At 64.9% G+C, this 26,465-nt stretch overlaps 1 protein-coding gene across 4 annotated transcripts in view; it reads right to left on the reverse strand.

Annotated features, from left to right (window-relative positions):
- Positions 1-1,240: 1,240 nt before the first annotated feature.
- Positions 1,241-26,465, reverse strand: part of RGS12 (regulator of G protein signaling 12) — a 120,540-nt gene continuing 95,315 nt past the window's right edge. Inside the window, exons 5-18 of one of the 4 annotated variants that reach the window (XM_057704707.1) lie at positions 22,893-23,062; positions 22,336-22,428; positions 21,501-21,644; positions 20,633-20,812; positions 20,146-20,299; positions 18,378-18,454; positions 16,354-16,548; positions 15,887-15,960; positions 15,325-15,451; positions 13,376-13,472; positions 11,892-11,971; positions 11,440-11,593; positions 9,727-10,158; positions 1,241-1,694 (exon numbers count right to left, since the gene is read on the reverse strand). In XM_057704707.1, coding sequence (XP_057560690.1) covers positions 1,480-1,694; positions 9,727-10,158; positions 11,440-11,593; positions 11,892-11,971; positions 13,376-13,472; positions 15,325-15,451; positions 15,887-15,960; positions 16,354-16,548; positions 18,378-18,454; positions 20,146-20,299; positions 20,633-20,812; positions 21,501-21,644; positions 22,336-22,428; positions 22,893-23,062 — 2,192 coding nt within the window. In that variant the 3' untranslated portion in view covers positions 1,241-1,479. The other 3 variants (XM_057704709.1, XM_057704708.1, XM_057704710.1) reach the window with 3 other exon arrangements.

Here is a 26,465-nt window from a genome sequence, read left to right on the forward strand (position 1 = left end):
CTATCAGGACGAGCCTGGGTGGGGCCTCCCGGGGGAGTGGAGCGGAGGAGGTGGGCAGTACTGGACCCTGCCTGCTGCCCTGGCTCCCCCGCCCCCCGCTCCTGGACCCGCTGGGCACCCCCTCAGGAAGCCCATCTGCCCCTGGGCTTCCCCATCGTAGCCTGGACCACCCGTGCCGGCCCACCTCTGTCCTGGGCTGCCCCCTCCCCGTCCCGAGTCCTGGCCAGGCACCCACGGCCACAGAGACCTGGCTTGGGGTCCTGCCTAGGTCTGTGCACGGGGACCAGGGTGTTGCCCCCCAGATGCGGCTGCAGTTGTTGCCCCAGCCAGCACCGTGGTTCGTGACTGTGGCTGTGGGCAGAGCTGCCACGGGAACCTCTTCTGCAATCCGAGGGCCGCAGAGGCGGGGTGGCCTGGTCCCCGTGAGTCAGCGCAGCTGTCTGCACGGGACGGAGGGAGGGGCTGGCCTGGGGCTGGGCCGGACACTGCAGCCCCCCTGTGCAGCCGGAGGGAGAGCAGAAACTGGGCGGGCACCTGGCCTGGCACGCGGTGGTTCCCAGCCCCTCTTCCATTCAGCACCCCCGTGCCCCAGCTCAGAGCCCCGCTCCCCAGAAGCATCCAGAACGGCCCCAGCAGCCCTGGGTGCTCTCAGGCCTAGGGTCCTTCTGACAAACCTGACAGACATCTCGGAGGAGGGGGTGCCGGGGGCACCTGGGGTTCCACGGAGGCACCTGGGCCAATGGCACCGTCTCTATCCGACTCCACCCAGCGCCATACGGCAGCCCCGCCCACTGGCTGGCCTGCCACCCTATCCCCTCCGGACTCACTCGAGCCTCAGGGCCTTTGCACAGGCTGACTGACGCTCCTTCCCAGGCCTTCTTGGCAGGGCAGTCAGGCTTCCACAGACAGGCCCTGCCAGACCACCCCTCTTAATGAGGCCGAGGACAGGGGGTTGGGTTGGGGTGGCCCAAAGGGTCCCCAGGCCAAGCCCTGCCCTCACCAGTGGCCACCCCAAGAGGAGACCTTGCGTTGACCTGTGGGAGTTGCTGTGAAGTGGACAGGACCATGTCCCGCTGCCCACAGGCTAGGTCAGCCTTATTTCCCTGCCCACCTTTGACCTCACCCCAACAGCTGGTTCCCCCCAGCCCCCTCCCGACACGGTCATGGGCCACGGGAGCAATTGCTCCCTGAGGGCTGGGTCTGTGCCCCAGGATCCAGCACGAGGCCGACAGTCGGCTCCTCAAAGATGCTTTATTGCAGGAAGGCTGGAGGCCGAGCAGGAGCAGGGGCCGAGGAGCCCTGAGCCAACCTTGGCGGGTGTCCGAGGCCAGGCCCCTCCGCCCTCTCCTGGCGGGGCCCCCGAGGGTGGGTGAGGAGGCCCTCGGGACGGGCTCGGGCTGCCCCCTCGAGAGCTTGTTCCCCACGTGTGTGTCCAGGCAGGCGGCCAAGACGCAGGGTCGGGAGGGACGGCCGGCAGCCTCAGACGAAGGTTGCGTGGTGTGAGCTGGCCTTGGGCTTGACGGGCCCACCCGGGCCGGGGCGGTCTGCTGTGGGGGCCGTGCTGGCCCGTGACCTCCGGGGGCCTGTCCGCACCCCTGGGGCGCGGCTGCCTGGCCCAGGGGCCGCGCCGGCCACGCGGTCCACGTCAACGATCATGTTGGCCGGGAGGGCCCGGCTGCCTCGGGCCCCACCTCCTGTCACAGGGAGAAGAGAGAGGCTGTCACTTGTGTGCCCGCCCTGGGCTCTGGAGCCCTTCGGGCACACGAGGCAGGAGACCCCCACCCCACCTTTCTCGCCCAGACGCTGACAAGGGGTTCCTGAAACACCCGCGTGCGTCCCAGGTGCAGTGGCCTCCGACCTGGGCTCCCTCGGCCTGGTGCAGGGAGCCCTCTGCAGCCACCTCGAGCAGCAGGGAGGGTCCCAGGCCGGGGGGCTGCGGGCTGCAAGGGGGCAGGCTGGGGGAGGGGTCTGGGGGCTCAGGGCCTGGTTTCTGTGTGGTGGCACTGGCGTGGCCCCTCACCTGTCACGGGGACACCCAGGCTCCCTGCCCTCGTCCAGCGCAGCCAGGACGGCGGGGACAGCTCACCCGCTCAGGTGCCGTCCACCCAGCTGGGCCCCCTCTGGGGAGGCGCTCAAAAGCCAGGCAGCACTCACACCCCTGCAGCTCCCCACTGCCTCATCCTCCCTGGGGGCATCAGGGCGCCCCCACCCCGAGCTGCCCCTCGCCGGGGCTGGGGGGGAGGGCTGTGGGGGAGGGGTGTGTCCGTGCACGGGTTCGTGCTGCAGGAATGAGGACATCGGCACCCCGCGGGGGGCATGGCGGTGGCAGAGGAAAGGGGGAGGGCTGGGCCCCAGGGACCCTCGTGGGGAGGCAGTCGCCTCTGGGGTGGGGTGTGGGCCTCGGAGGGCCGTGTGAGGGACGGTCTCATGAGAAACCTCCCACCCACCTCACCCGGGCCTCTCAGACCCCCTGTGGCCTGTCCCCCCCGACCCCCACCGCGGCTCAGGTTCAGGGCTGGGCCCCCTCCACGCCTCCTTGGGGGGCTGTCTGCAGCCGAGGGGCCATCAGGGAGCCGGTCAGGATGGGGGCTCCAGGGGGAGGCACGCCGCTGGGCTGAAGGGAGGACCACGCACTGGGTGGAGGCTGTTCAGACCCTCAGAGCAAGCCCCCCACCCCCCCACCCCCAGGCACTCTGCGTCTCCACCCACAGACCTCACCGCCCAGCTTCTCTGAGGGCTGCAGCTCCCAGGCCAGGGTGGGATGGGGCCTGAGCCCGGCGGCCAGTGCCCCCCAGGGCCCTCCCAGCCCGGGCACGCGGTTGTCCACCTGCTGGTTGACCGGGCCCACGTCTTCAGCCTCACAAACCCTGAGTCCTCCCCGGCCCCTCCTCCACGCTCTCCTACCCCACCAGCCACACCTCGGGCCGAGTGTCCCTTCCTCCACCCTCCCTGCCGCCTGCCCCCTTCCCGCCTGCTCAGTGGTCAGCCAGGCCTCTGGCTCCAAGCCCCCCCCTCAGCCCCAGGAGTTCACAGCTGCCTGAAACGGCCCTGGAAGCTTCTAGATCCTGGGGTGGGCAGCCACGCCCCCCTGCCAACCACCCCAGGAGGTCATCCCTGCCCTGTCACCCTGGCTGGTCCTGGGTACGGCCCCTGGAGGACCGAGGTGCAGCCCCCAGGAGCCAGGTCTGTGGGGTGGAGGGCACAGGGCACCCAGTAGGCGCCCCTCAGCCTCGGCTCCCTCCACGAGCCCCCCGGCTCACCCCCAGGACAGGGGTCAGGCAGGACCCCAGGCCCCGGTCTGGCCAGGTGTGGGCGGGAGCCTGGCGTGTCTGTGGGGTGGTCTCGGTGAGCCTGGGGCCAGGGACCCTCAGGTGCCCGGGGTGCAGGGGGAGCCCCGAGCCCCAGCCCCGGCCCACAGTGGACAGGCTGGAGGAGAAGTCCCACCCCAGGGACACAGGGTCCTGCTCCACGGACTGCCCCTCCAGGGCCTCGCTGGTGGAGGTGAAGACTGCTCCCTCTCCGGGGCTGAGGCCTACGAGAGAGAGCGGGGGCGGCTGTGCGGGTCACAGAAGCCTCGCTCCCCCAGCTGCTCTGCGGCCCCCAGAACGCCCGGGGCAAGTCCGCGCCGGCGGGAAGGGCTCCGCGTCCCCCGATCTAACTCAGCAGCGGCGGCAGAGGAGCCGTTCACCGGCCTCCATGGCGCATGGGCGCCAGAGCCTCATGGGGCGGCTGGGCCGTGTGCGTCCTGCGCGGGCAGGTCCAGTGACGGTCGTGCCCGGGAGGCCGTGGTGGGAAAAGCTGCCTCCCTGGGGCTCCCAGGGGCCGCGTGCAGCAGCTGTGACTAGAAGCTCCTCCCAGACAGCCTGCCCTCTACTCCTCCGACAGGCATTCCCTGCAGCCTGCTGGCTCCACCCGTCCTGCCGTCAGCGGGCTCCCGGGGCCAGGAGGTGGGGGGGCTGGTCTGCACTTGGACAGGGGCCGAGGAGACAGGCAGGGCTTTGCTCCTCAGTCGTCCGTCCCCGCTGGGGGCACCTGTTTGGAGCAGGAGAAGGCCTGTGACCCACACAGGTTAAGAGGCACGGCCCTCTCCTGTCTGGCCCCCTTGGACCGCCCCCCCCGCCCCCCACTGAGAGACAGAGGCCGGCGAAGGCTGTGGCCTCGGCAGCCACAGGCCCCTCTGACACCAGAGCAGCGCGGTGGGCTCAGGATGGTGAGGGACACCCGCTCCTGGGGACGGGACGCTCGTCCACGGGCCGGGGCGGACGTGCCACAGGGAGGGTGGCTGCGGTCCAGGTCCTTCCTGCCCGCCCGCCCAGACATGCTCTCCTGAGGAAGTGGCGGCCCCAGACCTGTGACTCAGTGTCGGAGGCCCAGCCCGGCATGGCAGGCGGGCCTCACAGCCTCCGTGCCAGGGCCTGCCAGGGGTGGCTGCCCTCCCGGCCTGCAGAGGTTCCCCTTGGTGCTCCTGCAGGGGTGGCGGCCCCGGGGACCCCGCAGGGCTCGGGGAGCTGCCCGTCCACAGGGAGCTGGGTCCGCCCTGCACACGAGGTTGACTCCTTGCACCCGCTCACCCGGTCCCGTCCCACGTCCCTCAGACACGCTCGCGCGACGCCGGAGCCAGCACCACACCGCCTGCCCCTCAGGCTGCCCTGCCGACCCCTCCCGTCCCCAGGGACCACAGGCCCCGCCCCTCGGCTGGTTCCGACTGCACAGTCAGGCCCTCCCTGAGGGGGCCATGCTGGGGCCCCCGTGGCCATCGGGACCGCAAGAGCCCCTCCTGAGAGCCCACGGGTCAGGCCTCCGCCAGCAGCCGGGTCTGCACTGGCCTCGAGGCTCCACGTCCGGAGAAGGTGGAGGCCGAGCCAGGGCCTTCCTCTCGGGGCTGGCGGGGTACAAGGCTACGCTGGTGGCGCCGGGGGCGGGGGTGCAGCCTGACCCCTCGGCCACCCTCCTGCTTCCCCTCAGGATCCAGCCCCAGCGGACCTCAGAGAGAGCCATGGTCTGACCTTGGCCCCTGGCCCTTCCGGGCCCCTTCCAAGGCTTCTGCCAGCCCTGGACACCCCATCCCACTCCATCCGCTTCCACCAAGGCTAACTGGGTCCCCATGGGAAAGAGCGGGGACAGTCCGACCAAAGCCCTGGTTCCCACGCGTGACATCCACAAGGGCCGCTCTCCTTGGCCCCAGCTGCGGCTGTGATGGGGGAGGCGTGCTGAGTCAAAGCTCCTCCGTCAGCAAGTCTGTCCTAAGCACCTACGGGTGCCAGGACTCCAGCACACGGCAGCACAGGGTGAAGGCGGGCAGTGACTGGGCGGTCGCAGGGCCACACCGAGTGCAGGCATGCGGACGGCGGGCCCTGGGGCGGGGATGCAGCGGGGGCTCCAGCAGTGCCGGCCCCAGGTGGGGGCGGGGGAGGTCACACTGCTGGCCACTGGCGGCGCGTGGCTTCCACGGGGAGAGACCCAGAGGTCTGGTAGAGCAGACCAACCACAGGGCACACGGGGGAGACGCACGTGCAGGGGAAGACCCAGGGCCATCGGCCTGAGCGGCCAGGAAGAAGGAGTTGTCACCACCCGTGCTGGGGTCTGGGGAGGGGGTGCTGGGCCAGCGCGGTCAGCCCTGGGGAGCCCGTGGAGTGGGCCGGGCAGGGGCAGGAGCCCGTGCAGGCTGGAGGCCGTGGAAGCCGTGGGGTGGGCCGGGCGAGAGTAGGAGCCCCTGAGCACCTGGCGGAAGGACTCAGGTCCGTTCCAGCCAGGGCAAGGCTGGGGCGTCAGAACACGCTCCTCTGGAAGGGGTTCTGGAGAGAGGCCTGGCAGAGGGCTGCCCTCCCCGGGACCCCGAGTGCCAGCGTGTCCCCAAGAAGGGCAGGCAGCCGCCCCGCCACATCGTGGTTTGCGCTGGGAGGCTGGGCTGTCTGCCCGGAAGGCAGGTGTGCATGGTGGGGCTGTCCCTCGGCTGCCAGGCCTCTGCTGGAGAGAGGGGACATCTGAACGGACAAGTGCAAACTTGGCAGTGGCGGGGCAGTGGGAGGCGGGGAGCGTGGGGGGGGGGCGGGGCGAGCGTAGCACAGGAGGCTGGGCCCTGGGCTGGGGAGATGCACAGCTGTCCCGCGCAGCCCCGACGCCCCAGGATGGGCAGCTGGAGCCCCTGCGGCTGCTGGCCTGTACACAGCTGGAGCAAGGCGGGGCTTCCCCTGCTGTCCCCAGACCTGGGACCAGCACGTGTGACACACCAAGACTGTGGCTGGGGGTCCAGGCTGCAGGGTCGGGGGGCTGGCTGACCACGGAGCAGCCAGGTGCAGAGGGGCTCCTGAGACGCACGGCCACACCAAGGGCAGGTGGCCCAGCTACCTTCACTGCCAAGGTGAAGGGCGTGGCCCTTGTGTGGGCTTGTGGCCTCTGAGTAACGCCGCCCAGTGCTGGCTGAGAGGCTTGGGTGGGGGTGGAGGGCTCACCTACTGGACAGAGGGAGGGGTGGGTAGGGAGAGACTTCTCTGAGCTCAGGGCCTGCGAGGGGCGCCAGACACCCCCGGGACAGCAGACTGCACAAGGTCAAGCCCTGCACCTGGCATTCCGGTGTCCAGCTAAGTGCTCAGCCCGGGGCCAAGGCAAGGACCCACCCGGCCCAACGACACCTGGGGGCAGGGGGACGGCTGGGCCGGGGCCGCCATGGCCACCGGTCAGCAGTGAAGACAGCCCCCTCCTCGGCCACAACCCCATTCAACAGTCACTCCTTTCTCCCTGGGAAGACGGTGCCCTTTGGAGGCGACTCCCACGCCCTCTCCACGTCCACCGACGCGGACACAGGGTCTTCGCCCGCTGGGTGACGAGCCCTGAGGCCGGCCCCGCCCTCTGCAGAGCCGTGGACAACGACCTCAGAACCTGATGCTCGCTCTGCTGGGACAGAGGACTCACACCACCGCCCAGCCAGTCCTCCTGGGACGGGAAATGGCCACCAAGGCCCAGGGGCTTGTTGGAAACCAAACCGGCGATGGTGGGGAAGGCGGCCAGGGTTAGGACCAAACCCACGCAGGCTCTGCTGGAAGGCTGTGTCCTGCGGGCTCCGTGCCTGGGCCGTGTGTGTGGCTGTCCGAGGACCTCCATCCCTCGGCCACGTCGGGCACGGACAGGCCTCTCTGTACGTGGGTGCTGGGGACCGAGGGTCCGAGTGCAAGTGCAGCACGGCTCTCAGGGGACACTCCCCACGTGGCGGCACAGAGCTGGCAGCCCCCCCACCTGCCCCAGGCTGCACGGCCCAGACGCGGCCCTGGGCTCCACATCCCAGGGCCCAGCGGCATCACCACACTGTGTCTCTCGCCCAGGACGGAGGGGCCACAGCCGCCACCATCCAGGAAAAAAGCTCCCAGCACCTAGAATCGCTAGGAGGTCCAAGTGAAACCTGCCCTCTGGATCCCAAGAATACAGTTTGGTGCCGCGTCCAGACGCACGCTGGCCCAAGGGTGTCTGCGGTGTCCTCCACCGGCTGGGGAACCTCGGGTGCGGTTCCACATCACACAGGTGGACGCGAGGCTCCTGGGATGCGCGGAGGGTGCGTCTGGCTAGCCCGAGGGGAAGGCCATCCCACCGGGGACCTCGCGGGGCGAGTGGGGTGAGCAGGCGCCTCACAGGAGGGGGTGCGGAGGAGGACACTGGCCGATCACAGACCCTCAAGGCCCCTCCCTGTCCTCCCTGATCAGGACAGCCGGGCAGCCACGCATCCGGGGTCCCCGCCTCCCTGGGGGCTGGGAGCTGGCGATGGCCATGAGCTGGCCCCGGCCGGGGGTCAGGAGGTGCCCGCAGGGCGCTGAGAGCACCTGGGTTCCTACTCATCAGGGATGGGCAGTGCACGGGGCATCGGTGGGCTCCGGCGATGCTCCGGGAGGCGCGGGGGGGGGGGCATCACATGGCCCATGCGGACAGCAAGAGTGGGAAGATTGAGCCCCGACCGGGTCAACCACGAGGGCTGACACCCCGCTCCTGGAACGTGGAGCCGGAGGAGCCGGAGGGGAGCTCAGCCAGCAAGCCTGGGCTCTGGGTTCACGGGCAGCAAGTGGGAAGGCTCTGGCCCGGCCGCCTCACCCACCACTGCCTGGCACCCAGCCTTCTCCCGCCGCACACCCGACCCTGGAATTCCCAGGGTCGCGAGGCAGTGGCCCTGTGTGCGCCAGCTCCCACCCCGGCCCCCAGTGTCCAGCCTCCCGGAGCAGCTCGTGGTTGCCGGCCTCGCACGGCCGTGTCTGCAGGTACACGGGGGCTGCTTGGGACTATCTGCCGAGAGAATGGTCTGTTTTCAAAAGCCAGTATGTTAAAGAAAACACAACGAATTCCATTAAAATGTGCAATGTTTCCCCTGGATTAAAATACATCTATAGTTTTCTAAAGAGGAAACAGTTTTTCAAATGAGAAAGGAAAGAGTTTTAAACCAGTCCAATGATGAGATGTAGAGTTTATTTCTCCTGGAAGAGCACAGACTCAACACACAGGTGAAACTGCACACAGGTGTCTACGGGGAGAGCAGAGGGGAAGTCAGGTCGCAGCGCAGGCGACATGCGAGGAAGGCCGCGGCTCCTCCCAGCTTCACATCTGCGTGCTGTCTCCGCGGGGAGGCACGGGAGCCCAGGCCCACAGCCCTGTCCTGCAAAGCCCGGGGACCCCACACGTACGGAACCAGAGACCATCCCTCCCCGGGTCCCCACGGAGGCACGGCGGAGGCCCCACAGGACCCAATCCCGGGACAGGACTCAGATGACAGACGGCCTCCGCGCCACCCCCACCAGCAGCCCCCCACCTAGTGTCCGCGCACCACAGGCCGCCGAGCAGGACGGCGGCACCAAGGGCTCCAGGGCGGCACCAAGGGCTCCAGGGTGCCTGCTCGGACAAGGCTCCTCGCCTACCCCGCGGGGCCGGGGACACAGGCCGCGGCGCTCGTGGGGCGAGGGCGGCGCTGCTCCTGGAAGCCCCTCTCTGGGAGGCCAGGCCTCGCTTCTGCTAACACTCCTGCGTCTCAGAAACGGTTCCACCGCCGGCCGCTCTGCCCACCTTGACACGCTAAGCTCACGCTTCCACTTGGAGGGACGCCTGTGACCACCGGGGGTCAGGGACCCCCACGGGAATCCCGGCGCAGGGGCACACGGCCCCACGTGCTGTCTGACCCCTGGGCGGAGGGTGGACAGGCCTCCCTGCGGCCAGACTGCAGGGTGAGTGCAGTCCTCCTGCCCTAATCACGCGGGCCTTTGCCCACGTGCTCAAGACAAATACTGTTTTTTTCAGTCTTGAGATTAAAATACTAAAAATGCTAAGTACCCAGGTTGTAAAAGTAACACATAGATTTTCCAGAAATTCCCAGGGCCTTGCTTGGCGGCGTGGATGCCGGGACCCAGGGAGAGGCGGCGGGAGAGCACCACTCACGAGTGTCACATACCACGGGACCCCCCCAGCCCCGCGCCACCCATCCCGGCCACGCTCCGACCTCAGCGGCCACTGGGTCCTTGCAGAGAAGGCTGAGGCAGCCGCGACCAACACAGTAACCAAGGCGGCGGCCGCGCTGAGACCTCCTGAGAGGCGCCACGGGGCAGGGGGTCACGCACCACCGCCATCTCTTCTTCACTGGAAACCGGGTGGACGACACCGGGTGGACGACACCAACACCAGTGGACGACCCCGGGCGGGCCCGGGCGGGCGGGGAGGAGCAGAGTCAGAGGGGAGCAGGGGCGTCCCGCCTGGAGGTACCTGGTCTCGGAGGCGCGGCCGAGCCCCGCGGGGTGGGGGGCGGTGGCAGGAACGCGCTGTTGGGGCTGCCGATGTCCCCCTCCCCCGTGAGCGTCAGGTCGGCCACGTGCTCGCCCTCCACGGTCTGGACGCCCCCGGCCTCCACGTCCTGCGCCGGGGGGCTGGGGGTCTCGGGGGTGCAGAGGGGCGGGCTGTCGGCGGAGCCCGGGCTGGTGGCCGGGCTTTCTCGGGACCGGGGAGCGCGCTCCTCGCCGTGGCCCGCTGCGGGTCCCACGCCGAAGGCCTTGGTGGCGGCCCCGGGGGACAGGGCGAGCCCTGGGGGGCTGGGGGGCAGGCGCAGGAACTCGGGCAGCACCAGGTCCTCCTTCCTCAGCAGCCCGCGCTGGTCGTCGGCTCGGCTGCTCTGAGCTTTGGAAATGAGCTCAAAAAACTCTGTTGGAAGAAAACCCACATCGACCACGTTGTCGCGCGTTCACCCTCCGGCACACACACACAGCAAACCCATCTGGAAAGCTCTGTCCCACGGCCCCAGGACCTCCCCCGGCCTCCTGCTTCCACCCGCAGCGCCACAGGGAGGCGGCGGGAGGAGCTCCACTCCTCCCTGGACTGGCTCCCGGCCGCCAGGCCAGCAGCTCACGGCTGCGCTCCGCCCGCGTCCGATGCCACCTTCTGAGCAGGAGGGAGGCCGCTGACCAGACGCCACAGCCTGACAGAGCCGGGAGCCCTGGCCTCCGGGGCTGGTGATCCAGCCTAGAGCCGTGTGCGGGCGGCCTTGGGGGGGGGGCCCTGCCCTGGGGCAGTGGGCGGTCCGGATGGGGCCCTCAACCCCCTCTCCCACTGGCAGCTCCACAGCCCCCCAGGCCGCCCCTCCCCGCACCCCCTGCTGGGCACCTCCAGCTTCCTGGCTGCGCCACCCCCACCCCAGAGCTCTCCTTTTTCTTACCTGGGTGGATCCTCAGCTGTGACTCAAGTTCACCATCCAAAGCGGATGGTGGCTACCCTGAGCCTTCTCGTGGCTTAAATTACACTTCTAGCTTCTGACCGACAAGGAGCTTAAAACCTCAAATCTTAATGGCTCTCAGAAAAGCGAGACCCTCAGAGCAGGGTACGTTTTACTCCGGCCCGCTGCCGGACGCCACAGGAGCTGTGACGAGCCCAGCTGACCGGGAAGGGCTCCCTGGAGTGCAGCTCGGGTCATAGGAACAGCGCTCAGTTTTGAGTCAATGCGAGAGCTTCTCTCTGCTACAAGCTTTTGGAAGAAAAGGAAGTTTCCCACGTCTCCCTGTCTGTCCCTCACGCCATCCTTCCTCTGTCCCGCAGGCCCCCATGGCCTAAGGCACAGCCTTTCCTCGGGGCCTCTGACCAGCGGAGGTCAGCGAGGCCAGGGCCCTCCCGCCGGCCTCCTCCTCGCCTGGGACGTGGACCCTGGTCCTGAGCCCCACTCTGAGCCGGAGCCGGTTGTGAGGGGGAGACAGAGACCACCTGCTGCAGCCCCACGGGGGGGCTCCCTGAGGCCTAAGGGACCCGGCTCTCAGTCTGAAAACTGGGGCTTCAGTTACACAGACAGCCGCAGACAGACACGGGGGCGAGCTCTCAGCGTGACGGGGTCGCAGCCACCCCAATGTCAGTCACTCGGAGGAGGGTCTCGTGATCGTGGTGGAACACTGACACTGCATTCATGAAAAACGTGCAAGTTTTAAAAAGTACACATACCCTCTGCTTCGTCCAAATTAATTTTCTGATATTTTTTTTTCCCAATCTTTGCAATAGATTCTTCTCTCTTTGAAAGCCGGGGATCCCTAGCATTCTTCCCATTTTCTCCTTTAATTTTAATAGAATTAGACTTGCCTAGTGTTCTTTCCTCTCCCTGTGTCAGAAGGAAAGTCAAAGTTCCACTCACATTTCAGACACATGACAACACAGTGCATCAGTCACATAAAAGGGTCTTTGAAACACAGACTGCATCGATTCAGACTTTACATGCGTAGCAGAAAATTCGTCGCAATGGTTAAGACCGCAACACCAACAGCCCGTGAGGCACGCCCACCCGCCCAGCGGCTCCCGGGCTAGCGGGAGCGGGCACCGCAAAGGGACCCCAAGAAGACCCCTCCACCAGGGGCCGGCCCAACAGGGCAGAGGGCGGCTGGGGCGCGGAGGGGAATTACCGTAGCCGAGTGGTTTCTGGAGCTGGTGTTTACCGCGGCGCTCTGTTTGCCGGGCGCACTTTTCTGTTTATCTGCAGACGCTGAACATGGTGAGATAAGCTTTACAGCTGCAGTGAACCACAGATCCACCCCAACATTTCATATCATCACGCTTATATCTTTGAGAGCAAAGCTGTACGGAAGCCAAAGGTTTCAGAGGCCCCTTATCTACACGGACATTCAGGCCAAAGCACCCGCGTGGGGCCAAGAGGACCAGTCCCCTGCGCCCGCCACGTCTGGGCAAGGCCTGCGTGAGTGGGACGCAGAAGGCTGGCAGCTGAGTGTGTCTACAGGGACTCTGTGGTCCCGTGGAGAGTGAAAGCACCTTCGGGTACTATTTGGCACAAACGTCTTTAGAAAGTAGGAGGGGCTCACATTTATTACGTATTTTCAAACCCGGCCACTGCCCCAAGTCAGGGCTGCAGGCTGGCCCCTGCGGGCCCTCGTGGTCCAAAGACCACGCCCCTGGCCCAGGATGGGCTGGCAAAGCCCCGGCCCTCTGGCCTGTGGGCAGCGCCCCACACACACTGCACGCACTTGCCTGCAGCCGCGCCTTCAGACTCACCTGCGCGCACGCGGCCGGGAGCTCCGACCTCATCAGACCTGGAGGGAGGTGCTGAGCACCTGCGCCCAGCTCAGGCCGCTGGGCCCCCGTGGCCGGTTACTAGGTACGGGGAGGGCGCACAGCGTTCTCTAGAACCCAGATGGGCCCAGAGGGGGACGAGGAGCAGGTGCTGAGGGCAGAGGGGCCACCACAGCCTGGGGAAAGGGAAGGGGCAGCTCCGGACACGGCACCTCCTCCCCTGTGCAGTGGACGACGGGAGGCTCCCTCCGGGAGACCCCCGCCCCCGCCCTCCCCCCGGGAGGGGGCCAAGCGCTCCAGGGAGTGCGGGTCCCCGAGGCCCAGGGCCAGGCTGGGTGACCCGACTGAGCCTCTGTGGCCACACTGCTGGGGGAGCCCCGTTTGCAGGGCGAGGCCGCACGGCTGAGGCGCCACAGGGGAAAGGGCCCTGGAAATGCATAAGGCACAGGGGCCTCCGTCACCCCAGTCCCCCACCTCAGCCACTGCTGGGCCGAGGCTGGGCAGCGATGCCCTGGGGTCCTGAGTCCCTTGTGCAGAGGGACAGGGAGGCCTCCCAGGAACAGAGCACTTTCCAGGGTATGCTGGACCCTCAGGGCCGCCCAGGGGTCCGGCCGGGCCTGTCAGCCCTTTTCGCAGCAGAGAAGACACACAGAGGCCCCAGGGCCTCCTGCCCGCAGTCAGACGCTTGGTCAGGGTTGAACATGGCCATGGCAGGGGGTCGCCGGGCCCTGTGAGACCCTAAGCCCAAGTGAGGGCGTCTGCAGCGTCCCCGAGACCCGGGGCAGCAGGGCCAGGAGGTCTCGGGAGGCAGAGCCCCGGGACCCGGCAGGCCGGAAGGACGGGGGCGGTGGCGCCTGCTCACCTTTCCCTCGGGAGGGGTCCTTCTCTTCCAAGACGACCCGCTGTCCGTCCAGACTCGAGATGGGGGCTCCGAGGTCCAGGGGCTCCTTCTCTCCATTCTAGAGGCAGAGATGGGGCAGTGAGTGCTAGGCCAGGCTGGAACTTTCTGGAGCAACTGCGTGCGGTCCGTCGGCCAGCAAGACCGTCCCTGGCTTGAGGGGGTCACGTGCCAGGAGACCCCAGGCCCTGCCACCTGACAGGGCCAGCCGCAGACACCTGACATGGAATAACCAGGATCCTCAGCGCTGCGGGCCTGCCCGGAACGCAGGTGCCCAGAGGACCCGCGTGGATGGGGCTGTGGCGGCTGCTGGCGCCACTGGGTCCAGTCGAAGACCCGGGGTGGAGGAGCAGAGCACCTGGCGGGCGCCGGTAACATCTGCGTCCACGAGTTCAGTGCTTTTAGGCACTAAGTCAAGCTGGCCTCCGTCTCCGCGTTACCCCCAACCTGGACGAGGTAACCCTCAAGCCCACCTTGCTGGTCCTCAACGCGCTAGGAGGTGGCTGGGGAGGGGGGCAGATGCCTCCCTCTGGGGAAGAGGCAGGCGGGCCTGAGGCCCGGGGCCCCGCCCTCCTCCCCTGGAGAGGCTATCCTGGTGTTCAAGCCCCACAGCCTCCATGGAGAAACGAATGTGAACTTGCAGGCTGGCTCTTAAAAACTGCCCAGTGACCAAAGGCCCAGTCTGAGCTCCGACCGAGGGGGATGGGCCACGGTTGGCAGGGTCCTGCCTGGCGCACGACTTCCTGGCCCACAGTTCACCGAGGAGGGCCAGTGGGAGGGTTCAAGGAAAGCCACATCCTCACAGCCCACCCACAGCTCTCCCTGCACCGCCCTCCCCACTTCTCCTGGCCCTGAGCCCTGAGGTGGCTGGACGGCTCTTCCCGGTCAGGCCTCAGCAGCCCAGCAGGAGAGGAGCCCTGACCACCGGCTGGCGCTTCGGGACCGGAAGCCCCACCGCAACCCCACGTGCCCGCTTCCGTGACTCACCCCATTTTACAGATGGGGAAACAGGCATGGGGTTGAGCCATCGCTTAGGATCTCAACAGAGTAAGAGCAGGGAGGCCGCATGGGACCCAGGCCACATCCCCCTGCGTCCGGCATATTCTAGGCTCTAGGATGGTGCCCCCACCCCCACTGAGCGGGGGGCAGGCTTTGGGGGCAGACGCTCGGGACATCTGAAAACAATTTAACGGGTCTTCTCGTTCACGTCAAAGCTCTTGAACAATTCTGGAGCCCATTTCAGAGAAAATAAAAAACCTAAAAATACTTAAAATAGTAGCTCTGATAAAGCGCATTTTCTAAAGAAAGGAGAACACAGGCCAATGGGTCATAAGTCACCGCATTTCAAAGCAGGTGCACAGAGGTGTGGGGACGCCCTCCACTAAGGGCAGGGACTCTGCTCTCGCCCCACCTTCACCCACTCGCGGAGGAGCCCGAGGGCCGGGCTTGGAGGAGCCTGAGAGAGCTGTCAGACCCTCAGCGTGGGGAGCTGGGCGGCGAGCAGCAGGTGCCCGACAGGCTGGCATGGATCGGGTAGCGCCCGGCATGCACACATTCATCTGATCAGATTTGCAAACGGCGGGAGGCTGCAGGGTTTTCATTTTTTTCTCTTCTTGGTGTCCCTGGGCCAAAGCCCCCAGATCTCAAATATCAACCCAAACCCCAGAGGGCAGGACTGAGGTACAAATACACAGCAGGCGTTTCCACCAAAGGGTGGGAAACAAGAGAGCAGGGGCAACCTCCTCCCCGGAGCCTGCGGGTGGAGGAGCCGCAGACCAGCCCCACCAGCCACACCCATCCGCCCGCGGCCACAGCTCACTTTGCGGACCACCGGGCCTCAGCAGGCAGCGCTCCGGAGCACAGGGGCCCCACGTCCCTCAGCAGCTTGGGCACTCGCCAGCCTGGGCACTCACCAGCCGGGCCACCAGCTCGCTCAGGCGCAGGCCGTACTTGGCCGCCACAGGCCGCAGCACCTCCGTGACGGGCTTGCTGGGCTTGGCCTTGAGTCCCACGGACCGGTTAATCGGCACCAGATCCAGCCTGGTTGGAGGGGGAGAAACAGGGGCACATTCGCCACAAACACGTGGCAACCGTCACGTGGACACTGTCTCAAGAGCAGAGCAGCACGGCACCCACAGCGTTCACCCAGGCAGCCCAGGGCCGTGCGCGAGAGCCCACAGGGGGCTTCTCTAGGGTCTTGTGGGCTGAGCCAGGGCTGTCACACCCGGCAAGGAGCGGCCCCTCCCCACACGACGGCCCTGCCCCAGGTGCAGCCCTGCTGTGGTCGCCGGCAGGCCGGGAGCGTGACCCTCTGGCCCCGGGGACGCCTGGGGCCGCGTGCGGTGGCCCCTCGGAGCTCACGATGGGGGTGTCAGCACTCCCTTCCCAGAAGGGCAGAGGCCAGAGGGGCCCGTCGTCAGAAACAGCCCTGTGACTCTGGAAACCTCATGGAAATGGCAACTGCATTTTTCTTACCTAAATAAAGTGCGTTTTTCTAGGCGCAGGTCCCTAGACTCCAAGATGCTACTGTCCTGATGCAGCACCAGAGGCTTCAGAACACATGAAAGGAACAGAGACCGAGTCAGCGGGAGCTGGGCGCACAGATGCAGAGAGCAGAGCGCAGCTTCAGACACAGCCCACCCAGAGCTGGAGAGAAGGCCGCCGCTTTCTGACCAGCCTCTGGGAGCCCGCAAAGGGTTCTGCGCAGCGAGACTGAGCTCTCAGGACGGGCCCGTCACACGCACCGCACGGTGCAGTCCAGGAGCACAGAGCAGAGGTGGCCGTGAGGCCCAACACAGGCCAAGGAGGCAGGGAACCCGCAGGCTTAAGTAAACGGACATGAACCAGCCGGCTCGCCCCGTGGCAGGCTCTCCCAAGGGACAGGACCCGCCGGGGCCGACACCCCCCAGGGAGAGGCCCGCGGTGGGTCTCCGCAGCCCTACCTTGTCCCCGCCCACCAGGAAGAGGTCCACCGCAGCCCCGTTGATGCCGTGCCGCTCGCAGAGCCCGGCCAGGACCTCCTTGATGGTCAGCCCCGCCCTGACGGTCACCACGCAGGCCGTCCCGTCAGGGAGCTGGATGCTGCAGTGCTTGGCCGCCTTGTCGCGCTCGGGCGCCGGGGTCCTGCAGGCCTCTGGCTGGGGGCAGGGAGACGGGGGATGGGCACAGGGTCAGGGGGAGCGCGAGGACGTCGGGGATGGGCTGCTGTGGGGCCGGCGGGGCGGCTCCCAGGCACACCCAGCCCCACGAGGCAGACGCGTACTGGTACACGCACGGTGCACGGTGCACACACGGCCGCTAAGTGGCAGGGCTCCCGGTGGACACAGGAGAGGCCGCCCCCGCTCTCAACCACGGGCACCGTCCTTACAGTCTCAGTCTCCAGCCTGAGTCTAAACTCGCACACGAGCCACGGTAATGAGCTTTCCTACTAGAATAGGATGGGCCTTCGCACTGTTGTTTTCAGGGGTCTGGTCTTGGCCTCCTGACCCGGAAGCACATGGAGTCACCCTGCGGAGCCCACGAAGGCCACGCAGGGACCAGGAGCTGCCTCGCCTGCCTCTCAGGCTGGGGGCAGGGACGCGTGAGGCAGGCTAGGCCCCACGCGGAGGGCCCGAGGCCCAAGCTCTGCCACTTCTGGTCACCTTTCTGGTTCTTTCTGCCCAAGCTCCCAGGCCCAGAGGCCCTTCCGAGAGGAGCAGACTGAGGGACGGCAGGAGAGCCGGAGGGAAGGGGCTGGCAGAGCGGGCGGGGGGCAGCAGCGCACACCCGAGGGCGTCAGGCCCCCCGTCCTGGGCCGCCAGGGTGGGAGGGGCGGGCCTGGGGAGGCAGGGTGTCAGGGGCACAGGGGAGCCTCCGCCCCTTCCTCCTGGGGGGCTGGCAGGGGGCGGGCCCTGCAGACAGGCTGTAGCCTGGGGTGCCTCTTGCCCAGAGAATGCCCACCACCTCTGCTGGGGGGGGGCGGCGGATGCGGCCCAGCCCACGTGCCCCCACTGCCAGCCTTGCGGCAGGGAGACAGGCCTGCGGAATGGGGACGTGAGCTTTCCAGAGCAGCGGTGCGATGTCTGCGGCGGGTGTACCGAGGCAGGACGGCGGGCGGCCCCTCACCGGCACTCGGAGCAGGGCTCCTGCGCGCCCCGGGGCAGACCTCTGGGTCCCCGCGTCACAGCGTCGCCTCCTGGCGAGAAACGGCTCCCGCAGATGTCCTTCGAACGCCAACTCACCCTGGCTGTCACGTTCTTACCAGTAAGTCCCCCTAGGGTCTGAACGTCTCTTTCACCCAAATGTTACTTCAGAAAACTAGCCTGTAGGTGGCAGACGTTGCAAAATGGCCCCAAACGAGCCCTTCCCACAGATGCATGTGCAATCATAAACGGGCTCTGTTTTAAGCTGCGGGGTTTTGGGGCTGGTCTGCTAGGCAGCCACAGCTGCCTGGTGCCTGGGCCACCCTCACGGCTCTCCCTGGTGTTGTCCTAACGGAAGAAGAAATGACATCCTACGCTAACGACTGCCTGACCATTTAACGTGACCAGGATGCCGACAGCAACAGGGTTTTCCAAAATTGGCGTCAGACAACCGCTAACCAGCCAGCAGGTCGGCCCCATGCCTCCTCCATGTGACTGGAAACGAGGCCTGGACGAGCAGCCCAGTGGGCGGGGAGGGAGGACAGGGCCAGGCAGGATCCGGGCCCCCCACGTCCCCCCGCCCGCAGCCGGGGGGCACAGCCCCAGCGCCCAGGCACAGACACGGGGGCGTCTGAGTTCACGGGCCGTGCAGGTGCCGAGACAGAGACGAGCGCCTGCCTGCTCCTGTGGGCGTCCAGAGAAATGTGCCTCCCGAGAACAAAGGTCTCAGAAATAAACCCAGAGATATTCTTGGTGCTCAAGGGGCACTCCCCCATCCACCAACGGCTCCCCTTGGGCCCCGGGAACCCCACGACTAGCAGGGACGTGGCTCCGCGGGGACTCACCAGGTCCAGGCTTCCGGCTGAGGACACGGAGCCCTGTGACTCCCGGCGGCCCAGGCCTCCGTTGGCGTGCAGGGGGTCTGCAGGGGACACAGGGACTCAGAACACCCAGCAGCACCAGCTTCGTGCTGCCTCACTTAACACAGACGCGCACAAGCCCCGACGTGGTCCTGTCTCCCACAGCCCCCATTGCCTTTAGGCTGAACAGACAGACTCGAGGCACAGAAGCCAGGCTCAGAGGCCCTCCGGCGGTGCGGCCTCACCCCGACACACAGCCGGAGCCAGCAGCCACCACCCCGGCAGGCCCGCACTCCGCTCCGCCTGCGGCCACGTGGCCCCCAGGATCCTGCTGCCTGATAGCAGGTCAAGACGCAGGTAAGCCCAGGGCCTCCCTGCCCTTCATTTCATCTGGAATTGCCATCTCAGCACGCGGGTTCACAGGCCAGCCGGTTACGGCATCTTTGCCGACGGCTCACGTCCCGTCCTCCTGTGAAGTCCGGAGGGAGCCAGCACTCATGCTGTCCGATGTCGCTAACGGAGCTGACCACAAGCTAACACTCGCCGCGACTCTGCTACTGGAAGGACCTTTACAACACCCGGCTCTGCCCCGAGCATGCCGCTGGCCAGAGGCCTCGGCACTGAGCAGGGGGCCCGACTGGACGGAGGCCCCCAGGTCCCACTGACCCACCTTCCAAAAGCAACAGACTGCCAGGCAAGTGAGTCAGAATTCCTGGGGAGCCCCGGAGTCGGGGTTTAGAGCCCTCCCAGGTGGCTCTCCAAAGATCTGCCGGGTATGGGCACCCTGGCCGCCTGGGGTCCCATTCGGCGACACAGACCTGGAGAGCCAGGCTCTCCCCCATCTCCGGTCCTCAGGGGTCCCTGGCTCCGTGGACAACACCACTCCCACCCCCAGTCTGGCTGCCCTTCCTTGTGGAAGAACAGATGCATCCACCGCCCCAGCAGGGCCCGGCCCCTCAGGCACCGACCCAGGCCGCAGCCCCCCAGGCCACCCTCTGTGAAGTGGGATAAGGCCCCCTTCAGGGCTGCACCGAGGAGGAGGGAGACCTAAACTCTATGAACCGCCTGGCGGCGCACAGGCACCTCCCCCGTCGGGTGCTCCCTGCCCGAGCTCCCTCGACAGGCTGCCCGGTTTCAACCTGGCGACCAGGCCTGCAGCCTGCAGGTCATGTCCCAGAAAATAATCCCTTTCTTGACAGTCTGTGGAGAAGAAAAGGCTGCCAAACCCTCCCGCTCGGGCTTCCCGCCCAGTGGGCGCCCATCCCGCTCTGTCCCATCCCCCGCCCCCACCCGCCCCCCTCCCGCCCGTTCCAGCCCTTCCCCCCATCTTCTCAGCCACATAGGAGAAAGAAACCAACAGAGAAAAGACCTAGAATGGTGACCTTTAAAATTTACAATAATACAATTTTGAAAATGCTCAATATCCAAACGATGGTGTCACCGTTTCTCTCAAAAATTACGAAGGCTCACGTGGCCCCGCACACGGCAGAAAAGCAAGAGGCCGTCTGAGTGGGCCGAGGCCAGGACATCTGTCCTTGTGTCTTCTCACCTGGCTGTGTTTCCCAAACGGTCTACCAAGAGCACCTGCTACTGCTCGAGCAAGAAGAGGGCGGTACCTGTGGGGCGCCCTAGCCTGGGCGGGTTAGAAGGCACCATGCCCCCCTCTCAGAGGACCCAGAGCTCCCGCTTCCCCAGCTGGCCTGCCCCGTAGGGCCACGGCACCCCCCAACCCCGCACACGACGGACCACGAACCGTTTGGACGGTCGCCGTGGTCCTTCTTCTTCTGGGAGCGCCCGGTGCTCCTGGTCCTCGACCAAGAGAAGAACGCGCCTTTCCGCTTCTTCTCGCTGTCCTCGTCCCCCAACTCCTCATTCAGGGACCGCCCTGATTTCGATTTTCCACTCAGCTGCCATCAAACGGAAACGCTGTTAGAACCGCGTGAGGTGACGTGAGCGCCACGTGAAACGCGTGGGAAGGGAAACCGGGGCACACACTCCGCGGGGGAGGGGGGGTCCCAGCCCTCGAGCCCAGAGCCGCGGCCCCGCCAGCCTCTCCAGAAACGGCAGCTGGACCCCCGCCCCCTCCCGCCCCGCCGAGCTCAGACAAGACGCGTGGGGAGATGCGCGTCCTAAGAGGGTCGTTCACGCCCTGCGAGTGAAGGACTAAGCCAACGGGGCGTCTGCTGTCATCTCTGCAGAGCAGCTTTCGTCAGGGGAGGCCGGCGCGGCCGGGCGGGCACCTTCTTGGGTGTGGACGTGTTCGAGTGGTCAGAGCTGACGCTGTGCTTGGAGGTGGGGCTGCTGGGGACCTGGTGTGCATCAGGCAGCGGGCGGCCCTCCACCTCCGCCAGGATGCACTCTTGGTACAGCGGGGATTTCAGGAAGCGCGTGTAGCTGTCGAACTTCATCAGGTTGAAGATCTGCCAGGAAACACAGTGCCCACCCAGTTACAGACGGTGCCACGCAGGCCCGCACGCGCGGCAGGGCCTGTCTCCAGAGCCCCTCTCGCCCCAGAGTTGTCGCCCAGGCTCCTTTACATCCGAGCACGACTCTCGTAGCACGCCAGCCCTGGCGTCATGCCCACATAACGCCGGCGTCTGCGCGGCCTCAGGACAGCCAAGGCGCAATCCTGGAGAATCTTTACTTTGTTAAGTAAGAATGAAACCAAAGGCAACTGGAAATCTAAAGGAAGTGAGACCTGCCTTGAAAATACCTTCCTCCATTTTTTTAACCTTATTCATATGACTCAGCAACAGACGTGACCTCTGCTAAGGCCAGTTGTCACGTGCTCTAAAAACATCGGGTCCAGTGCGTACTTTTCATCACAGTGCTGCCCCTAAAACTGAGAAAACTCCAAACATCTATTGATCTCTACGTACATCACTGCCCGTGAGCCTGTGGTCACACACAGATGCAAACGCAGAAGAGGCGACAGACAGGTATGCAGTGGTGGGCACTTCCTGCTCCAGGGCCTGCTGGAACCTGGCTCTGAGACGGAGCCCAGGGGTAGGGGGTCCCCACCCCCACCAGCACCCTCCTGCAGGGGCTGGCGCCCGCGGGGACTGCCCTCTGGGACCCGAGTCCTCTGCCTGCGCCCTGGGCCGTCACCTGGAGCTGCTGCTCCTTGAACATGTCGGGGTGGGGGGCGCTGAGGATGTCGTCCGCCAGCTGGGCCTGGCTGTCGATGTTGACCGGCGTGGTCGCTTTGCTGCTCAGGAACCTACTGAAGATCTCACGGGCCCTGTAGGAGAGCTGACAGGACAGTGCGTGAGCGGGACACGCAGACTGCGCACACGTTTTCTGACAGGGTTCCAGGTACTGGAGACACATTTTCTTGGGGCTTTATTTCTTGCTTAGATAATAACAAAGGACCAGCCAGTATGAACCTTTTCAATAAACCGGCTCCTCTCCAAATTTTTCCAAAGGGCTGTTTGAATGTTCCACAGGCCCGGGCTATGTTGCTGCTATGGGGGCATCCGGGTGCGGTGGCGTGTGTGGCAGGCGTGGTGCCACGTGCTGTGGTCTCCCCAGAGTGGGAAGGAGGCCTGGGCAGCAGGGAGGGTGAGGAGCAGAGCAGAGGCCTCCCCCGAGGGAGGGCACAGGCTGCCCCGGAGCAGGCCACGCCGCGGACCCCCGGCCTGCGAGGGGCTGTGCGGGAGGTATTCTCAGGATGCTCCCCTGCCCGGGATTTTCTTAGACGCCCTTCCACACACCGAGTGGCAGCACATGTGCCGATGGAAGCTTTGGGGCTAAAGGCATTTATGCAAGCTATGTTTAGGCAAAATTAAATATCACATATACTAAGAAACATCCTGAAAAGGAAATTTTTTTCAATCGTGTGAAAATATTTTACATGGACTTTTCAAACTGCACTAGGTGTGAACCCACGCTGCAGTCGCCCTGCCCTTAAACCGCCCCCACGCCCCGGCCTGAAGAAGCGTACCTCCTTTTTGTCGTGTGCGGGAACATGGTTAAAATAGTCACAGGCCTGCCAGAACAGAATGTTCTCTTCGCTGAATTCCTTCCTTAGAAAGTCCTAAGAAAAACACCGTGGATTAACCTTCACACAACCCCCAGCGAAGGGTGCGTCCGGAGAGGCTGTGGGACCTCCCTCCTCCTGTGCTCGGTTTCTTCACGCCCACTTTATTCTTATTTTCCCCTTTCACAGAAACCAGAGGTGCCAAGCCCCTCTCCAGAATTTACCTGAGAGACAAACTTAAAAGCCTCCCGCGCTGGGCACCCCTTGGGCCTTCCCAGCTGTTCTCTCAGGCACTGAGCATCCCTTCCCAGCAGCCGGCCTGGCTAGCAGGTAGCTGCTTTTAAGGGTTCACGAGAAGCTCTGATGCTCCCAGCAGCAGAGGCTCCCTCTGACCCCTGCACCTGAGTGCCTGGGGCAGGTGCGGGAGGAGGAGACGCCTGCCCGGCCCAGCCCGGCCCAGCCCGGCCCAGCCCGGCCCTGGGGTCCTGCTGGAGGGGGTGCCTGCTGCCCATCAGACTCACGGAGAAGTAGCGAACTCCGAGCGGGTCCTGCAGAAGCCGCTCGAAGGACACGGCCCAGCTGGCAACCCTCCGCTCGCGCAGGCGCCGGCAGCTCTGCACACTGGGGAGGCTGGCATTGCTGCTCAGGCTATGGTTGCTCACGCAGTCCTTCAGGTCGGCGCCGTTCAGCTCTGCGGGGCCAGCACAGACCTCACTCACCTGTGGGCCTGCCCCCTCCCGCCCGCGGGGCCCTCGCCAAACCGTCTTCTCCAGGATGCGTGTTTGGTCAACACAGTGCAGCGATGGACACCCTGGGTACTGGGCAGAGCGGGAACGAGACCAAACCCGCCTCCCGCGGCCGTGCACGCACCCACCCGACGAGGATGCTCGTCGCAGGTCATGGCCGGCCAGGACACAGGCGCAGCAGGGGCTCCGAGTGAATCCCCCGGGGTCAGGGGGCACCAGGAGCCAGGGCCAGGTGACCCGCGGGCTGAGCAGAGTGAGGGGGCACCGGTGGGGTTCCCAGGAACCGTGGACGCTGCTCCCTGTCCGGACAGGGACCTCGCACTCACACTGCGCACCCTCCTGCATGTGGGCTGGTCTCAGGGCACTGCGGTCAGGCAGCAGGTGTGTCCTTAACCACATGTGAGCGCAACATGCCACGCTGGGCCACCCCGACACGGAAACGACACGTGTTTCCCAGGGCTGCTCCTGAGACGCCTACAAATCGGCTCTAAGTAGCCTGTGGTCCCCAGTATCTTCCAGGGAAGCTCTCGAACGATCTGTTTCCCTTCATAAGAGACGGGAGGTGCTCGGAAACCCTCCAGCAAGCACCATCCCGTGTGGGCGGCCTGGCCACTGAAAGCCCAGAGGAAGGGGCGAGGCCAGCGGCGAGCAGGAGCGACGGGCCGCACACACTGCCGCAGACGTGTTCCCTTCTGGACGAGGCGCACGTTCCACACGGGTGCCCCTCCCCCGGCCGAGCCTCGGCCAGCCCGGCACAGACGACAGGGGACCGGGAATCGCTACATCTGAGTGAGTTTGGTGTGTCCCCACGGCTTGCAGAGCTGGGTTCACAACGCTCCTGTCTGCTCTCGCACCTGCCCCTGTGTGCTGGGCTGTCGGGCGAGGGCTCGGGTGGCCTAGTAACCAGCCAGCTCCAGCCAACCCCTCCCGGTGCGCCTGGTCAGGGACAAGGGACCAGGAAGGGGAGACTGGTCTGGCAGTCCGTGAAGCGGCGTGAGGCCCTGCAGGGACAGAGGCCCTGCCGTCCGCGGGCGTCCAGAGGCGGAGAAGGAGGCCACGGGGCAGCCGCTGACCAAAGGAAGCGTGGGCTTCAGGGGCCAAGAAAGCAGAACCAGGAGTCTGATCAAATCGGACCCTGGGCTCCGATCGTGGTAAAAAGAAGCCACTGGTGGAAGGAATCACCGAAAGCCCAGAAAGCATTTAGAGCAGAAAAGGAAAGAAAAAGAGAAGGTCAAAGAATAATTGAGTAACTCAAACGACTCCGGGAAAAAATTAAAATACGATTCAGAAGAAGTTACCCAGGATCTGAGAAGGACAGGAATCATTTTTCTTTGAGGCTCATTAGACCCCACCGTGCTGTGTGCTATTTCTGAGAAAAACGCCCGCGACAGAATCGGCCCGCAGTGTGACTAGGGGCGGAAGGAAGCCCCAACCCTGAGCCCTGCGCGTGAGAAACACGCACGGGCATGAAGCGCACGTGGTGCCCGGGCAGGGAGCCGAGGACAGGGCACACGGAACCGTCTGGAAATGCCCTGCTTAGACCCCGACACACAAAACGTCCCCACGAGGAAAGCCCTCAGGTTTGCGTGTACGTGACGGGAAGGCACTCCTCGCTGCGTTGACACATCCCAGGCAGGCTCGCACACACTGCCCCTCTCTCCTGGGGGCCGGGGTCCTGGAAGACCCCACGGCTTCACGTCTGATTTGTGTCCAGTAACTGGGGCAGCAAAGCGCCAAACACCACTGACGTCATCCCCCCAAATTAACCTCTCCTCCGGACACACTTCCCTGCGCACGTTCTATTAGAACCAGACAAACTGAGTGTAAAGATTCCTGTGGAACACTAAACAAGGCATGATGGAAAACTGCACAAAACAAAGCGCGGAGGCAGGGCCCGCCCACCCCCGTTACACACGTCACACACCCGCGTCCTGAACGGGGTGGGGAGCCGGTGCCGCTGCAGAAACAGATGCGCCACTGGGACAGGACACAGCCGGTGACTCAATCTGGGCTACGGGGTCAACTGTGACCATCTGGGGAACGACCACGTCAGGGCTCTTCCAACACGCACTAGAATAAATCCCCCACGGACTAAAGACTTAAACGTAAACAATGACGTCAGAGAAATACTACCAGGAAGCACAGGGCAGTCCTCTGAAACACCTGAGCGAGGACACCCAGAACCTCCTGCCCAGAGCTGTCAGAGCCAGACCTGACGTCCTGCGCCTGCGCACAGACTGCCGGTGCCAGAGGCAGGGGGCCGGCGGTGGGCAGTGCGTGTGGAGGTCAGAGGGTACGAACGTCCAGTCGTAAGACAAAGAGGTCCTGGGGGTGGAAGGCACAGCACGGAGAGTGTCATCAAGAAGCTGCATCTTAAAAGTTCTCATCACGAGACAAGAACTTCTGCAACTGTGTGTGCTGACGGACGTTAACCAGACCTGCTGTGGTGGTCACTTCACAATATATTCAAATGTTGAACCATTAGGCTGCACACCTGAGACTAATACAATGTTGCATGTCAGCTACACCTCAAAAATAGGATCTCTGTATGTAACAAACATGGTAAGCTAAGTCACAGGACACCTGAGAAGCTGTGGGAAATACACGTAGCACCTTACACACTTGAAGGAGTAATTCTCTTTATATTTAAGAGGAACTACACATCAATTAAAAAAAAAAAGATCAATGAACCAAGGAAAAGTGGAAGGAGAGTACGCTTCATCACTAAGCAGGGGCTCGAGACACCCCAGCCCCAGGGACACGCACGCGGAGCCAAAGCCACGGTGACCCGGGGACCAGCGTCAGGGGCAGCGTCGGGGGGCCACGCAGAGAGGCTCTTCGGCTGCGTTTCACGCTGGTGGACGGGGTGAGCCTCACAGGATGAAACAGTTTGTGTTGAAAGCACCCTGTAAAGTAAGAGCACCGAAACATCGTCCTCTAGCTTTTTTCCCTTGAGGCAATAACGGCTGAACTGAGAGATGAGGGATGAACAGAAGTTAACGACCTCAGAAAAGCAGGAAAAGCCTTCGTAAGAGGACAAGCTTGTGCAAAGGCCCCACGGCAGAAGAAACACAGCTCACGGCCGGTGTGGCTGGGCGGCGAGGAGCAGGAGAACTGGCAGGCAGGGCCCGTGGGGCCGGGCAGTGGGCACCCACACTACCTGGGCTCACCCTGGAGGACAGTGAGGAACAAGGGAATCGTAAGATGGGAGAAGATGTCTGTAACAATGCAACTGATAAGGGCTTAACCTCCGAAATATATAAGGAGCTCGTACAACTCAACCACCACAAAAAACAAACCCAACTGAAAAGCGGGCAGAAGACCTAAGTAGAGATTTCTCCAAAGAAG

Source organism: Hippopotamus amphibius, chromosome 13, assembly GCF_030028045.1.
Source record: "Hippopotamus amphibius kiboko isolate mHipAmp2 chromosome 13, mHipAmp2.hap2, whole genome shotgun sequence".
Lineage (NCBI taxonomy): Eukaryota > Metazoa > Chordata > Mammalia > Artiodactyla > Hippopotamidae > Hippopotamus > Hippopotamus amphibius.